At 36.1% G+C, this 18,720-nt stretch overlaps 1 protein-coding gene across 1 annotated transcript in view; it reads left to right on the top strand.

Annotated features, from left to right (window-relative positions):
• Positions 1 to 1,399: 1,399 nt before the first annotated feature.
• Positions 1,400 to 18,720, top strand: part of LOC131045576 (disease resistance protein RUN1) — a 68,189-nt gene continuing 50,868 nt past the window's right edge. Inside the window, exon 1 of the mRNA XM_057979184.2 lies at positions 1,400 to 2,196. Coding sequence (XP_057835167.1) covers positions 1,595 to 2,196 — 602 coding nt within the window. The 5' untranslated portion in view covers positions 1,400 to 1,594. The remainder of the gene's footprint in view (positions 2,197 to 18,720) is intronic.

The raw sequence follows: 18,720 nt of genomic DNA, 5'->3' as shown, positions 1-18,720 counted from the left end.
CTTTGCCACAAGTTTTTCCACTTGTTAGCCTTATGGTTTTCTCAAGATTTGCTCTCACATGTGTGAGCGAATCTTACCCTCTTCCCCATGACAAATTGTTATTTGCAAGATGTGCACACATTGCCCTCTTCCCCATAAGTGTTCTTCCCAAGGATTGACACTTGGTCCACATGTCAAAAAGGCTATGTGCCTTGTCCACTTCATTTCCTCTTCTTCAATCTCAACCCTTCACTTGACTTCCAATCTTGACTGTCCATTTTGCATCTCCAAAGTCTATAAATTGAAGCCTTCACTCATCTCAAACCATTCGCTTTTCATCATAGTCTTATGCTGCCCTTTTGGTCGCATATCCATTTCATTAGTATCCTTAGGTTGTGTCATTGTGAGAACATAAATCATATCCATTATCTTAGCACCCTTATCATGTCAAAATCATTATCCACCTATCCTTATTTTGTTATGCTAATGTGAGCTATCCACATTTCACTCTCTATCCAATCTCCCACTCTTCATTCGTCAATCTTGGAGCAACAAAGTTCATGAAGATGAGGAGGACAAGGAAGATCAAGAGACATCAAGAGAATTATGAGGGAAGTATCATTGCATTTATATTTCGTATTTGCTTTATGCTAATGTTCTTCTTTGATATTGCTTTAAAATGGGTTGAGTTATATCAATTACAATTCTTGTTAACCATTTGATAGCGATACACTTCGATTGCGAGAGCATAAATGTAACTTTTTATTGTTTTTAAATAGGCAATGGTCGGTGATTTGAATGCTAGATGACCGATGGCTGGAAAATGATTTATAAGTGAGGTAGAAATTATTTGCCAACGTGAAATAACTTTCCGATCAAAAATTCTCCCATAATATATTCTACCACTAATAATATATAATAAAATATAAATTACTATTACTACAACATTACTAAAGACAGGGGTATAGGTACCCACTTATATTTTAGTAGGTAATCACCTTATTAACATTTTTGTTTGCTTTTTATTATTTTCATTACTACTATTGTGGCCCTTCTTTGTACGTAATCGCAGTATTAGCCATTACTACTATTGTGACCCCTCTTTGTACGTAATCGAAGTATTAGCTTTTGAATTTGGCGCCCCTTCGAAAATGAAAAGGATAAAAAGCAAACAAAAGTACGGGAAAGAAAATTCGTGGCCCCGCTTGACGTGACTCTCCACTCAATTTGGTACGTACGTACTCATTGAACATGTGAAGAGATAAGACATTGCCCTCACTGAACGCGACAAGATATTTTCTTTAAAGATATTGCCGGCCACTAAATGGATTCACAACTTTTGTCACTCTCAGTATATGATAAGATGTTAACATGACTGGTGGGATATATAATAATAATAAAAACTAGACGTTATTGAATTGGAAACAGCTGTAAAGTTGGGAATCTCTTTTTAACACGTACAGCTTCTGTTGGCTTTATACATTGAGATTTTGCCATTATAACGCAAAATTCTGTGATAGGAGTTCAAGTTCTGCGATAGGAGTTCAAGTTCTGTGATAGGAGTAATTGGGTTGAATCATTTCTGCAATTCTTTTCAGTTGCAACTCTTAACAATATGGAAGAATTCAAGATTGAAGAGTATGGTCCGCCCACAACCAAAATTCATTTTGGAAGCAATATGGAATATCATGTATTTCTGAGTTTCAGGGGAGAAGATGTTAGAAAGAATCTGGTTGATCATCTCTATGAAGCTCTCACTGCTGCCGGACTCAATGTCTTCTTAGATAGCCACAAACTGAAAAAGGGAGAAATAATTGGGTTGAGCTTGGACAGAGCAGTGGAGAGCAGTGCTATACGCATTCCTATATTTTCAAAAGGATATGCAGGCTCTGCATGGTGTCTCAAGGAGGCAGCCGTCATGTTGAAAACCGCAGGCTTGATCATTCCTCTGTTTTATGATGTGCTTCCAACTGAAGTTAGATATCCTCAAGGGAACTCCAGTCCCTACAAGCAAGCATTTAAAAAACATTATGCCCATTCAGATCAAATCCAAAGAGAAGAGATTGAGTGGTGGAAGTATGCTCTTCAACAGATCTGTCCATGTCTAAAACTTTATGGGCATTCAGTTCGATACGCAAGAGAAGAGATCGACGGATGGAAGGATGCCCTGAAAGAGATCTGTTTGCGCTCAGGGTGGTCCATGGATTTGACTGGAGGGTAAGTAACGGATCCCTCTCTCTCTGCTTGCTTTTCTGTACTAGAAGACATTCATGCTTCCATTTTACCTATTCGTTTTTGGAATAGGGTATTATGGACAGGATTTTTATTTTTATTTTTTTATTAACAAGTTTTTTTATAAAAACAGTTGAATTTATAAATGTTTCTTTGTCATTATAATCGGTTTCGCATGACAGTAGAAATAAGGACACCATTAGTTACTTGAAATAAATACCTAGATGGGTGTAACTATCTTGTCGTATGTTGTGATCATAAAAACTTCCTTTGTGCAAATGTTATTTATTCATTTGCCATATGAATAAAGATACCATTGCATGGATGATAATGAATGTTACAATGGTCCATAATAGTTATTTTGTGGGATATCCTTTGTATAAAACAAAATAATTAGATCCATATTGGGAGAAGAAGCATTATTGTGAGTCATTTAAAAAAAATGTTCATAACATCATGGGACAATGAACTAGCATATTAAAGATCCGTACTTGATTTCTAACTATGTATAGGATCCATACTTGATTTCTAACTATGTAGAAGAAGAAGAATAAAATTTAACGTCCACGAGACTAACAAAAGCCTACGGGACAAACCGCCAGATCAAATCGGCTTCCGTAATTCCAATCTCTTCCTATGTAAGGTGATGATGAGTGCCCCCAACTTCTCCACTAACCCCTCGTTAAATAAATTATACCAAGAGCCAGCTGTCAAGATATTCGCATAACTGCCCCTGCTGTCCTTATATGCATCACATTCCAAAATGAAATGTTTTTCAATTTCCACCTCTCCGGAGGTACAAAAAGTACACTGTTTCTTCCCACACTTCTTTTGGCCTTTTCCAACGCCCAGTTTTTCAACAAAATTGATGAGAGTTAGTTCTAAGTTGAGCAATAAATTTTTTAGCTTTCCACGAAATATTAGCACCAATGTACACTTTTTGATGAAGGTCAAAAGTGGGATTGAACTCGTTGATATAGTATTGCTTCTTTCTCCTTAGTCCTTTACCTCAAATGCACTTACAAAACTTATCCATCACAAAAGTCTTAATCTCCTTGCTGGTCATGGGACAAGCATTCAAGTATATATTCCATTTACTCATCCAAGTTTTGTTTTGCCGCATCCAAGTCTTCTTTCTTTTGCACAAAACATCGCTGAAAACAATACTAGGCCATCTGCTTTCTTTCATTTGTTGAATTCTTTTTAAGTACCTTACCAGACGAATTATAGCCATTGCTTCCAATTGGGACAACCCCAGTTTCAGCTAGCATGATATCACAAGGAACCGTGCTTTTGATTTTGAACTTGCTTGTAATCAAACGTTTCTGAATTTGCTCAATTTGCCTCCATTGTAAATTTGAAGTACCATTGGGCCACAATTCACAACCATAAAGAACCACTGGAAGCACAAGAAGCCCAAAAAGAGTTTGGGTAGTGTTCCAATCCCATAGCTCTGCTTCTCTACATCTATTTTGAAGAGCATAGAATGCTTTCCAACCACCCAAAGTCCTCTTCTTTCTACAACAATCCCAAGTCAAATTTTTGCCAAATTCAATTCCAAGATATTTGTAATCAATGACTTCTTTAAGGATTTTGTCTTCAAAGTAAAACTTATGCTGGTTTTGTTTTCTTTTGTTAGAGAAAATCATGATTTTAGTTTTGCTGATATTGACTTGCATCCCAACCACTTTGCAGAATTTTTCAAGAACATAAAGGTAGGTGCTCTTGAAGGCCAATAACAGATTTAGCAATCAAAATGAGATCGTCCACATAGAGGAGAAGCCTAATCACATGCTCTCCCAAGTGAATACCATCACCATCTTGTGAATTCAACCACTCTTCAAGCTTGTCAATGTATAAGCCAAAGAGGGTAAGGGATAGGGGGCACCCTTGTTTGATCCCAATATCACTCCTAAAGCTCTTAGAGATGCCAGCTGAGGTTTTGATTTTAACTTTGACCTCTTCATAAAGCCTATGGACAGCTGCTTTAAGGTGCAAAGGAATCCCAAGTTCCTCCATTCTGTGCCAAAGCTTATTTCTAGGGACTGTGTCAAAAGCCTTTTTGAAATCAACAAAGCAACAAAAGGCTTCTTCCTTTTTCTCCCAAACCTTCTCAATGATATGCCTCAAAGTAATATAGTGACCTACTGTGGAATGTTTAGGCCTAAAACCAACTTGACCCTTTGCACATTTATCTTCTACTTCTGTCCATTTGCTAATTCTATTTTCTATCATGCTGCCAAAAATTTTTGCAAATAGAGGATTAATCATAATGGTCCTATAGTTGGATGGGTTGTTGACATCACCACTCTTGAAAATAGCAAGGCTAGTTGTCCAATCTTTAGGGAAACCACGTTGAATGATGCCATTGAATATTTTCATAATGTGCGGAGTGAGTTTTCACACCCCATTTTAGAAATTCAGCTTGAAGTTCAAACAATTCTTTTGCTTTTCCAACACCCAATTTTTTAATTCCTATTTCTATCTCTTGTATGGTGAACAAATTTGCCACAGTATTGACCAGTGGGGGGGATCAATCTCAGAAACTTGCTCATAAAGCTGCCTTGCATAGTCAAACCATTGAGTAGAAGAGATTATTTACTGTTTGCTTTTTTTGCGGTTGAAGCCTTTTCCAAAATAACTTGGGGTTATTTTTACCAAGGAAAATAAGCTCCTTTTTCCTTGTGATCATGTAATCAACTTTTTTTCTTTTTAAAATTTGCTTGTACAACTTTTAATGCACTATGAATTAAATTGGTTAACTCATGACTATGCAACCCGTGACACAATTTTTTCCTTCTTAAAAAGCCTCTTGAGAGTTATCTTGAAGATATCATAGTTTTTTTTGGGTCAAAAGAATTCTGCCTTTTGACTGAGATTGAGGAAGAAATTGAGAATTCATCCCCTATCGCTGTTTTTCAGCCCAAGAAAAACTTAAGCAAATTGGTTTGTGGTTTGACTTTAAATCCTAGTGCTGCTCACCGATCAAAACTTCCTCCATTTTCTCACATAAACTGTGAGAGCCAATTGCATAGTCCACAAGGCTTGCCCCATTGTAAGTATTACATGTGAAATTTCCAGACTTTTCCCATCTTTGATACTATTGCAAATGATTAGATCGAAAGCGCTACAAAAATTAAGCAATTCCTCTCCAAAGTGGTTGAAACCTTTGTTGTCTTTTGAAACTCTAGTCCATTGATGCTTTCTTAATTTAGTGAGCCAAATAGGATTGCAATCTTTTGAACAACAAAGAATGCTAGCTTATTCAATTGCAATCCTAGCGTTAAAATCACCTACCAAAAGGACTTCCCCTTGTTGGATAAAAACTGCAATATCTTTCTTTAGGGCTGCAAAGGGGTCTTTGTGGTCTATTCCATTTTTTTTGTAACTTTTTGAGACTTTCGGTGCAAAATAACATGCAGCAATTCTAATGATGTTACCATTTTCACAAATTTTGGGCCAAACGAACTATTTATTTGAATCTTCTCTTTCAAGTTGAATGATACGACCTTCTTTTTCTCTTACTAAAACCATTATACCTCCGTACCCTTTGCCATTTCCCGCTGCCTTATTCCATACTGCCATTTTTGAATATCCCTCAAATATCGGAGTCCTGCAACCCTCATGCTCATGTGTCTCTATGAGACAAATAATGTCTCTACCCTTTGCAATAGGTTTTAACCTAGGACCACGCCTCCAAGGATAACCTCTACGATTCCAACAAACTACGCTTAAGAGACCCTAGGTGGAGATTGATTGCTCTTTGTTTTGGCCCATGAGACTCCATGCCGATTCTTCATATTCCTATTTGCCCACGTGGGTCTTGTTGCTCCGCTTCCTTCGAAAAGATTTTCTGCCATTTCTTTGCTCTGTGTTGAATTATAAAAAGGACCAAAATGGGCAATAACGGCTCTACCCTTGTATAACCATGCTCTTCTACCCACATCTCTTGCTGCTCTAACCTTTGCCACTTCCACTCTTCTTTCCTCTTGCTGCCTAATAGTTAAATCTTCATCCAAGAAGAAGTGAGAACCTCTCAAGTGTTGCTTCTTACTTACAAGATTTTGCTTGTCACAAATGCTTGACATGATGACTTTTATCGGTCTAGTTCTCTCTTGACATATTTTTCCCACCCTCCATGCTTGGCAAATTTGTCCTTGCCAAACCCCCATGTCTCTAAGAAAATCACTTGCAAGAGTAGGGGTATGCTAATCTCTCCCAAATTCTTTCACACCTTTAATAATAACATTTACTGCTTTACCTTGCCTTTCTTTAAGCTCTTTGTCTTGTCCATTGCCAATTGACACATTTTCCTCTACCCCTTTATTGGCAGCCTTGTCACTAATTTGGGCCCATGTTTTGGAACCTTTTGTGAAACTACTTTTTTCCATTTGTTTTCCTTTCACTTCATGTAAATTTGCTTGTGGGGACTTTTGTCCTATCACCTCGGGAGCACTAGAAAAGTTAACACTCCTTTAACTTCACCTAATTGAACTTTTAAAGATTGCCAAGCCATTTTCATGTCTTCCCACTCCAATTTTCCTATTCTAAGTGCTTCATGTAATGCTGCCATCTGCTACTTTAAAATTTTATTATCATCCACTAATGAATGATTTGCTGCTGTTAAAACAAAGAGCGAATGGTCTCTCTGCTGCTCTTTGAATTCCAACATCTCTAACCTCTGCCTGACATTTATCAATTCTTGCACATAAAGGTCAGAGCACAGGAGTTGTAGTGGGACTGTACACGACAGAATCCTTGAAGTCATTGTTGTCTTTGGACCTACAACAGTCACATTGTTGCATAGAAAACTTGTTTGAGTTAACCTTGTACTTACTGTTACCTGCTTTTACAATAAGAGACTGTTTCCCTCTTGCTTGTTCCCATTTTAGACGGACAAATCTGTGCTTTAAAATACCTCTATACTGTTTGGCATTGACCCATAACCACTTCCCGTTTTTGATTGAAGCAATTTTCACTTGCCCCAGGTGGTTTGTTTCAATCGAGTCTGAGTTTTCTTGCCCATTTACTATGTATGTTGTTGATATGTTATCCATTGAGGGAACCATGACAAAGGTGCAGAGATTTTGCAGCAAAATAAAGAAAGCCCATTTTAAATATAAAACTCTTCAAACACTGACCTGTGACTGTACGAGGTCCCACCTTGAGCCCCTGCCTGCTACAACCAAGCCCAATGAATATGTGGGCCCTTGTGGCTGTGTGGACGGCAGTTTCTGGAGCGTCACCTAAACAGAGGCCGTTCCCGATAATCTACCGCCCTGGATTAAAAACTTTTGTTAAGGAGCAAGATGTTTGAGGAAACTTTTGTTAATTTTGCATAACAGTTAACAGTGCAAGGTATAAGTAAAGCCAAAAGGCTAATGGCATGCTATCAATCTATTTAGAAGTACTTAAATACCCCGATTAACTAAATATATGATAGTCACACATCTAGAAAAAAAAATCAAACTCTTAAAACTTTTAATAATTCATATTGATCTATGCTCGTTTCATAGAACAATAAAGGTTACACATATTTGCAATAGATGTGTACATGTACATATATGTATGTAAAATCTCTATTGATCAATGAATCGAGAAAGAAATGTGTATGCCTCTTACATGGAGATACTTTGTCAAATCTTTACTGACATGAGGTAATTGCAATTAAATGTTTGACGACCCCACTAACTATGACTCATCATTGGATTACCCAGCATCTGCTTGGCAGACTAGAATCGTTGGCAATTATGCCATGAAAGTGAGCCACACCACCATAGCCAACAATAGCAATATTGCCAACACAAGGCTTTCTTAGCATGTTAATTCCTCTTATGGTTTGGATGAGCTCTTACCATTCTCTCTGCACAGCCTGCGACCCTACACTATACAAGCAGAGAGAACAACTTGCAAAATGTGAAGTTGGCTTCGGAACAGTTACTGATGTCTAATTTCTTCAGCCTCATCAGTCTATTTGCCCTTAATTGGATTTGCCATGGTAGATTCTGTTCCATAGGAACTAGCCTTTGCCTATGTTAGAGGAAATCAAGATCAAAATATTGCATTACTTACATCAACAGAAATTTGTTTTTCAAGTGGGATCATTTCAAATTGATAACCAGCTTCCCTATCCCATATATCCTGTAATAGATTAAAGAAAATAACTTTCATTCTGTGGTGGAAGAAGGTGCAATTGACATATATGACCTTTCAAATGAGCCTGCATTCTACTTGGGTGCAGTGAAGTGGTAGAAAAGACGGTCAGAAATTTTGAAGCCCACAGTTTTTCGTTCCAGAACATCATATTATTAGGACACCAGGAGGTTTCAACCAATGTTCCACGGCCATTGGGGACGGGTTTTGGGGATGGAGGACAAAGAACCTAAGTTTTGGGGACAGTTTGGGGAACGGGAGATTTGGGCTTGGGGGACGCGTTTTCGTGGAACCCTGAAATTTTCAACCCAAAATACTCAAAATATAGTACATAATAAAAGAATCGATAAAAAATCTCGGCTCTGCCTTCATTGCTAAAAAAAAAAAAAATCGATAAAAATAGAGACATTGGATGTTTATGAGTGGCTGATATTCTCCCGAGTCATGCTTCCATCTGTCATACCCCTTTTTAGAGTGACATTGACAAGTTCAACAACGGGCATCAATAGATTTTATGGTATAAGTTATGGCGTGGCAGATAATCAGTGCAACTGTGGAACCTTTTTTCGATAAAACCCACTTCATCGGACCTGATTTATACTGAAATAAGGGAACTGATATTCTCTGTTCCCGAGATGATGTTCTCTCCAAGTGGGGTGTCTCCAAGAATCACCTGATGATGTTCTGTTGGAGCATATGCAATATCATCTGATGAATTTATAAATGAATTGGTTGGTTGAAAATCTTGCAATACTGTTTACATGAGAGGGAAGCTACCTATGTGGGTTAAAAGTTCCTGTGTTAGATCCGCTATCTATTATACATAGCAGTCAATCTAATGGGAGCATAAAAAAACACAAATGATAGTATTTTGGAATCAATTAATTTGGAAGGAGAATTCATATTTCGTGAAAGTTTATCAAATTTAAATTTAGAGAAAGTGTATAAGAAACATTGTGAAATCTTTTACAAAGCAAAAATAAAATTAAAACACAAAATTTAGAGAAAGTGTATAAGAAACATTATGAAATCCTTTACAAAGCAAAAATAAAATTAAAACACAAAAGAACTTTGTGATTATATGCATCAAAACCTAAAACATGATTAACATATATAAATTTTTTTTTTTTAACAAAAATAAATAAAATAATTTTTAAGTGAAACAAAATAAATTTTAACTAAATAAAAATAGTTTTGCAAACAATTTTAATTGAGCAACCCATTTAATTTTTAAAAAGATTTAATGTAATATAAAATAATTTTTAAATTAACTTTAAATCTGGAAAACTCTAAATCTAAGAAATATAAAATTAATAAAATCGATTTTTAATAAAACTATAAATTAAATATTTTTAAAAATAATTATAAGATAGAATGAATAATAATAAATAAAATAACTGAAAATCATATTTTACTATAATTAAAAAAAGATTATTTAAGATAACTATACAGATATACAATAATATTTTATTATTTTCCAAACTTTTATTGGGACTTTCTTATAACTATAATGAGGATAATGGTTAGTATTTTTGCAATTTTGGACATTAATTTGATTTTCTAATTATTTATGAAATCGGCTAGTTGCAGTTTCCAAGCCCAGCTAGTAAAGACCGTGGTGAATGATGTCATTAAGACATTGGATAAAGTGCCGTTAGAAGTTGCCAAGCACCCAGTTGGACTGGAAAGCGTGACCGATGATCTCATTCAGAAATTTAAACTCAATTCAAAGGAAGGTGTTGTTAAAGCTGGATTATGTGGCATTGGCGGTATTGGCAAGACCACACTTGCCAAGGCCCTCTACAACCAAGTTTATACTCAGTTTGACGCTGCTTCCTTTGTGTTCAACGTCCGTACCACAGCAGCAGACAAAACAGGCCTTACAGATTTGCAGAAGCAAATTCTTCAAGATTTATCCAACTATAATGAAAATGTGCAGAGCGTTGACGAAGGCATATCCTTGTTTAGAGATCGTTTGGGAGGAAAACGTGTGCTTCTCATTTTAGATGATGTGGATGCTGAGGTGCAATCAAATACTTTGGTTGGGGATTGGTTGGCCCCTGGTAGCAGAGTCATTATTACTTCTAGAGACAAACACATGCTCCATTTTGCGCGGGTTTCATCTGAATGCATCCACGAGATTAGTGGATTGCAGATAAATGAAGGTCTCAAATTATTTAGCTGGCATGCATTTTTGAGAGAATCTCCAATCCCCACTCACGAGGATCTGTCCAAAAGAATAGTGGAAGCTTGTAAGGGGCATCCTCTTTCGCTAGAAGTGATTGGAGCCTTTTTGTATGACAAGCACAATGAAACGGATTGCTGGACAGAAGCTGTTGACAACATTACACTCCATGCAGACATTCGCAAAACACTCTACATCAGTTATAGTGCTCTTAGTGAAGAGGAAAAAGAAATATTTCTTGACATCGCTTGCTTCTTCATTGGAGAACACAAAAAAATTCCCATTATTTTCTGGAAATCTTTGTACAGGAGGGTACACGCAGCTATATCCAATCTTTCTCTGAAGTTACTGATAAAGATTGATGAGAAAGGTGTATTTGATATGCATGACCATTTGCGGGATATGGGGCGGACCATTGCTGAAGAGGAAAAATAGGGTACCCGACTATGGGAGACAGCTCATTTAAGCACCGCATCCAATATTATCAATTTCTCTCGCATTCGACTGAATGGAGGTAATTTGGCAAGGCTTGAAACAGTGATCAGACCTGGTCTACGATTTCTTCACTTGAAGAATCTTTTCATTGACACGCTACCCATGCTTCCTTCAAGTTTAATATGGCTACAGTTGGAAGAATGTAGCTTTGCAATACAAGAGATATTTCAATTCAGTGTTGTGGGTGACATTTTGCAAATGAGGATAATGGAAGTACATGGCGGTAACATTTCCTTGGACTCTGATATAATTGGCAACCTATCACAGCTGCAGCATTTAGGCTTGGGAATGTGTAGAAATTTTAATAACCTCCCCAATATCATTGGCAACCTATCACAGCTGCAGCATTTAGGCTTGGGAATGTGTAGAAATTTAAATAACCTCCCCGATACCATTGGCAGCCTATCACAGCTGCAGCATTTAGGCTTGGGAATGTGTAGAAATTTAAATAACCTCCCCGATACCATTGGCAACCTATCACAGCTGCAGCATTTAGACTTGGGACGGTGTGTAAATTTAAATAACCTCCCCGATACCATTGGCAACCTATCACAACTGCAGCATTTAGACTTGGGAGAGTGTACAAATTTAAATAACCTCCCCGATACCATTGGCAACCTATCACAGCTGCAGCATTTAGACTTGGGACGGTGTATAAATTTAAATAACCTCCCCGATACAATTGGCAACCTATCACAGCTGCAGCATTTAGACTTGGGAGAGTGTACAAATTTAAATAACCTCCCCGATACCATTGGCAACCTATCACAGCTGCAGCATTTAGACTTGGGAGAGTGTACAAATTTAAATAACCTCCCCGATACCATTGGCAACCTATCACAGCTGCAGCATTTACGCTTGGCATGGTGTACAAATTTAAATAACCTCCCCGATACCATTGGCAACCTATCACAGCTGCAGCATTTACACTTGGCATGGTGTACAAATTTAAATAACCTCCCCGATACCATTGGCAACCTATCACAGCTGCAGCAGTTATGCAGCTGTGATAGTGTAAAAATTTAAATAACCTCCCCGATACCATTGGCAACCTATCACAGCTGCAGCATTTAGGCTTGGGATGGTGTACAAATTTAAATAACCTCCCCGATACCATTGGCAAACTATCACAGCTGCAGCATTTAGACTTGGGAGGGTGTACAAATTTAAATAACCTCCCCGATACCATTGGCAAACTATCACAGCTGCAGCAGTTAGACTTGGGAGGGTGTACAAATTTAAATAACCTCCCCGATACCATTGGCAAACTATCACAGCTGCAGCAGTTAGACTTGGGATGTACAGATTTAAATAACCTCCCGATACCATTGGCAACCTATCACAGCTGCAGCATTTAGACTTGGGAGGGTGTACAAATTTAAATAACCTCCCCGATACCATTGGCAACCTATCACAGCTGCAGCATTTACCCTCAATAACCTCCCCGATACCGTTGGCAACCTGTGAATACTGAGCCGTCGACGCCTGCAAATACTGGGCCGTCGACGCCTGCGAAGAGAAGGCGCACAGTTGGTGGGAAGAGAGATTGAAGTGAGGTGGGTGCACGATAACTAGTGTTACTTTCTTCATGATCCGAAAATGATGTTTAGAGTAGAAAAATAGATAACCCACTTTCTTTTTTTGAATTTGACGCATTTGTGTTTGGTGATGAGTTACTTTCCAGAGATGCGCTCAAATTTGGAAGTTCGGAGATTCGCTTTAATGATGATCAGCGGTAAGTTCTTTCTTCTATTAGTTTATTTCTCTCAAACGAAATACGTGAGAGTAAATGATTTTTAGTTGAACAAAGCAGAGTTAATAGATAGGGCAGAAGCCATACAAGCAGCAAGCCCAATCTTAGATTTAGGTTAATTTTTTCACAGGTAATTTAGGCTAATTTTTTCACTGGTAATAAAAAAAATGTATGGGTTTATTTTTGTGTGTTTCTACTATCTTAATATTTTAAATGATTTTAACTTTTATAATTATTTCAGTAATGTAATAGATTTTTTATTTTATTTTTAAGATAAAAGAAGTTTTGACATATTAGAATGTTTGAAAGTTTAAAAATTTATCAATGAAGTGAATTTTACATACATTTAGAAATAATAAGTCTGTAAAATTTATATAATCTTATGATTCATTTAAATTAATATAAGGAAAGTATTTTTTTATCATATTTGTTATTTATTTAAATAATTATTGTCATAATTATTTTAATTTTAACTAAAAAACTATTTTATCAAAGATATTATATACATTAATTTTTTATTAAACATCTATTTTGGTTTTTCAGTAGTAGAATAAACATAGAAATCATACACAAGTTTTTAAAACTTAAAAGAGATAAATCATTGACTTTGATTTTCACTTCAATGTTATTTATTGATATACTTATCATTTATATGGATGCATACAAAATGGTCTCAAAACCAATATTATTTTAACTATTTTTTTTTTAATTAAAAAACTATTTTAATTTTAGATAGGATTTTTCATGGGAATAAAATAAATAATTAAACACATGAAAACATATATAAAATAATCAAATAAAAATAAAATTCAAACATAATAATTTTAATATATTTTTTTCATTTATCAATTATTTTTATTGATAAGACATCACCCATAAATTATGTTTTTATTAAATGGTATTATTTTTTTATTTTTTTTTATTAGATATTAATAGTTCAATGTGTCACCGTGCCTTTTTCTAATATGCAACTATCTTGCATCAAAAATTGTCCTCGTCAACTGGAGGACACAAAGACACAACCACTTCATAATTAAAGATTTAGTCGCCTTATTGTAGACAGAGCCTTAGTGCTATGAGGTAAAAGGGGACATGATTGGATTCGCAAGGTCACTTCAAAAGAATAAATGTAAAGGCAAGATCGAAGAGATTAAAAATCTCAAGCTATAGGATCGAAGTGAGGGTAATGTTGGAATTTGGCTCCCTCATAGGCTTTTGAACACTGATCAAGTGACCTACTAAATAACTGTTCGCTTGCTGCTTTCAATTTATGCTAGTATGTGTTTGTAAGCTTTATGTTTTATAAGTGTGGCCATTGCTTTTGGCAACATAATTAATGGCTTTTTACCTCAGTTTATGAAGACTATTGCAAGCCTGTAAGGTATTTTGTTGGTTACTTCGTGGAACTATAGTGGAGGGCTTCTACTTTAACTAGTGATTATTCAATGTATCAATGCTTTTACAGACTAATGACTATTCAATTTTCTTAAAGATTTGTTTTCTGTTCCTAAGTTGAGAGGGTTAAGCTGCAGGTTTTTTATATAAAATATTGATCAAATACTCTTTTGCTGTTCTGTGATTGGGTTCCATTTGTGGCTGTAGATTGTCAGAGGCCTCTTCAGTGGTACGAGCCAGGAGAAAGCGCAAGAGGCGATTCTGACATTTCTGTTTTGAAATTTCCGGCGTTGCAGGAGGTGGTGCATGATACAGATACAAATAATCAGTTGTTTGGACAGTTGACAATCAGGTTAGTTGGATGAACGCATATTCACTTATTGAATAAGACCTCGTTACCTTAACGAGAAGGCCATGTTTTTCTGTAGAGAAGTGGTGAATCGTCTCGCTTGCGGTTCGAGAAATGGCCAGAGGTTGTGTAAAAGTGGCAATTATATGTTTAATGGTGTTATGTAGGAAAAGTGCAGAGGCCACGGATAAGATCCAGGTTAAGCTTCCTTCAGAAATCTTTAAATTCAGTGCCATGACAAAGCTGATGAAATTCAAAAACTAAAAATAAAATAACAATAATAATTTTTAGCCAGTTTGATTTATTTGTTTCCTTGCTGCTGTAGTGCCTGTTCGGTCAATAGGGACTACTATATGAAGTGATTTTTTTAGTGGTAAATCGTATTTCGTCAAAATAAGAAGGTAAAATGCAGAAGCATGTTTTTGGTTTGTACAGTTGCAGGAGTATTGAAAATAGAGACACCCCTAGCATCAACCTAGCAGTTAGCACACGAGATGATTTGATTTTGGTATTTGACAATACTTACTATTTTAAAATATTTTCTTTTGGCTCTCATCTTTTGAGCCCCAATTACTGTTCGTTGAATTTCTATCGTTTTCGTGGTCCAAAACTTTGTGCCTTGCAGGCATGAGAAAAACTAAAAGCCCATACCAATATCACTTTACAGTAGTAGTTATAACAAGAAAAAGGCCTACAAGGTAAAATACGATTCCTATACCATATTTCATGAAGTGGAGTTGTTTATGATGTTTATATGACATAATTATGTTGTTGTTAGTGTTAAGTTTCAGGCAGGGAGTAGTGAATCGCCTCCTTTCGGTGCCCAGAAGCTTTGTGATGTCAACTCGCTGTTGATGACCGTTATGGAGAACTTCTAGACATCTGGCAGGTAATTTATTTTCATTCATATTAATCTTGGGGAAGTGTATTCAATCTGAATCGCTATGAACTGCTTTGTTGGTTCTTTTTTCAAAGGGAGATTAGAGAAGACAAAGCCAAAAATCTTCAAGAACTTCCATATTTTATGTCTGCTGCTCTAGATCAAATTTACAAGAAGGTAAGTTAGATAAGCTTTTACATTCCCATTGACCTGTTTGGTCATTTTGTGGAGATCAATATAATTTGATCTAATTTGGTGTTGTGAACAGGTAATCGAAAATTGTGTTCGTAAGAGAATGGCTTTAGAAGTGAGTATTGCAGAGAGCGAAAAGAGGCTGAAAGAACTCTTAGGCAGTAATGTTTATCAGGTAAACCAATAAGACTGATTGGATTGTCCTAAATCAGATTTTAGCTCTTGATGCAGGGGCATGTAGATCAACTCAAATTTCTTTGTAGCTTCTTTATTTTTGGACTAGATTATTAGAACATGTAAAGATTAAAAAACGAGCAGAGAAACGAAAATAAAATAGAATAAAGAAATAACAAAAGACAAGACACGATTTATAGTGGTTGGCAATCACCTACATCCACTCTCAAACAGGGAAATCTTATATATTAACTGATATCCAATTACACGTAGTACATAGATTGCACACATATATTTATACGTATATTCAGGCATGAGACGAAGAGTTTGGGGAAGGCAAACAGTCATGTGATCGTTGGGCTTCATATACCCAACAATATTCTCGGTGAAGTCCAACCGGTACAGCCTTCCCTGTTTTTAAAACTCACAGTATAACCAAACCCACAAAAGATTTTAATTTCGCTAAACTCTGCTCATGAAAACTTCAAATGAACTTTCTCCAACTCAAACCAGAGTCAAAAACATTTTCCAACACAAATTCACCGATTATACTAAAATCAGAAACATCAATGTATAATACGAAACCTTCATACAGAAATTAATCTTTTAATAAATTTTCAACTTTTGAAATACGAAACACTGTAGATTGCTCTTGCTTGAGCTGTTCTCCCCGTGTGGCAGCTACTTCGTATTCCCCAACATCCTTCTTAGACTTCCAATCATCTACAAAGACCTGTTCCTGTTCTTTGAAAACCTGAGCAAGAACCGAATGAGCCTCCAATAAGTATTTCCAAACACCCATCCTACGCGACATTTGTTCATCCAAGTAGGAAGCAAGGATACAGCCACCGACTGTCCTACTCATCCCCATTCTAGTCAAATTATCTTCATCCTCCTGCTTCACGAGCTCCAACCTATACTGTTGCGACACCAGGGGATAGTCCCCACACCAAGAAGATATTGTGTCTTGAGCTGTTTGCCTCACTCCCAAATCACTCGCCATAGACTTCTCTGGTTCCTCAACAGGTTTAACCACCACAAAATCTTCATACTCGGGCTCTCGAATTTCAAATCCATGACCCCTACGGTTTTCAACCTCCATAAGCCCAACTTGAGAGGAACTGTTTCCAATAGGTCTTGCATAATTCATGTTTTTGGTGAAGACGAGGAGCTAAATGCTGCATGACCGGTAAGAAAACTTCTGAACGTCTGTAGGTTTCAGACTGATATGTTCCGCCACAAAGATGTGAAGACACCTCATGCTGGATAATCTTGCCACCATTGTTCAATAAGTGGGAGAATGTTAGGAAATGTGTTTCAATTCTAATTTTAAGCTTAAGAATAAAATAATATAAATTTTGAGTTATAGAATAAAAAAATCCAAATTTTAGGGTTCTAGAGGTTGATTTAGGCCCCAAAAAATATTGAAATGGGTTTTAATTGGGACAAATAGATTATGATGATGTGGACCTCTTTTAGATGTACAATTAATAGAAATGGAGCTTAATTGGCTTCCCAAATCAAATGTAATGGCCTTCGAAAGTTGGACCTCCAACATTGGAAATATAAGAGCATATATGATGCATAAGAATGTGTTATATGAGGGAGTTACACATGTGGACCAACTTAAGTGCATGTTATGAAGCATAATGGGACATATCTGAATAGCGATACAAGAGTCAAAATGGACTGAAGTTGTTTAGTTGATTACGACGAGTTTGTGGAATGAATATGCTATTTTTTGAGCCTATAAACTCATCTTGGGATTTAGGCATTGGATTTTTTATTGAAGAATTAGGCATCACTTTTTGGGTGGTCTTGGCTCATGGTTTTTTAGTTACACAATGTTATGTTTTTTAGCATTACTTCTCTTATTTATTGGGTGCTTGAGATGAAGATTTCATAGTGAGTTTGTAGGTATTATTTTGTTGCAAAAATTACTCCATAAATGTAATTGATGATTTTTCTATAATGGATTAGTCTCTGCAAGTGTTTCTTACTCATTGATTAATCAAGTATACATGGAGTTTCTTTCAAGTAGGATTTTTCTCTCAAAATATTTTTATCCTAATAAATTGTTGTATTATGATACCTTTCTTTTATGTTTATACTCTTGTAACTATACAAGCAATTTAATTTTTTCATATACCTTACTTATTTGCAATCATTGCTCACATGCCAAATGAATCCAATCAAGTCACCCATGAAGTGTTCCCTTTTTTTTGCATCCGTTCCCTCCTAAAACAGAAATGACACTAGGCAAAATAGAAAACATTGTATATATTATTTTGCTTTAATAGAGGGGCAGCCTTAAACCCCACACACTAAGCAACATATCAAGCCTAGATAATGTCAGTCAATTCTGAGTGTTTAACATTTTTAAACCTAAAAATCAAAGCTTAGTATGTGATTTAAGCCATTCGTTAAAGAATACTGAACATTCATTTGACTTCCTTTCTTCTTGAAACCCATACAAATAACATAGTTTCCCATATCCATGCCCGACTTACTATTAAATCCCAGACTAGACTTGCTATTTAGATCCACCTTGTAAATCACTCTAAAACACTAATCGTATCAGAGTAAGATCCTAATTTCTTATACGGTCAAAATATCCATCTCAGGCGTGCCAATATTCTCATTTTTATTCCATGTGTAGAGTGCGAGTTGGGGATCAAATTTGTCTTGATAAGAAATGCAATGCTTTTAAGAAGTAGGAAATTGCGTCTCATTCAATTTATCATATATCCACTGTTTTCTTCGGATTGTCTTTATCAAATGGTATGTAATTGGTTCACAAAGATTTTTAGCATTATGAATCCCATTAATTTCTTATAGTTCATTTCAAGCTTTAATCTGTCTACATTAGACTTCAATTCATTTGCATTCTAATTTAACACTCATCATTCACAAATATCATATTCAATATGGTT

The sequence above is a fragment of the Cryptomeria japonica genome, chromosome 10, assembly GCF_030272615.1.
Source record: "Cryptomeria japonica chromosome 10, Sugi_1.0, whole genome shotgun sequence".
NCBI classification, from domain to species: Eukaryota; Viridiplantae; Streptophyta; class Pinopsida; order Cupressales; family Cupressaceae; genus Cryptomeria; species Cryptomeria japonica.
The sequence above is the reverse complement of the archived record's forward strand: the minus strand, read 5'-3'. Positions and strand labels throughout refer to the sequence as shown.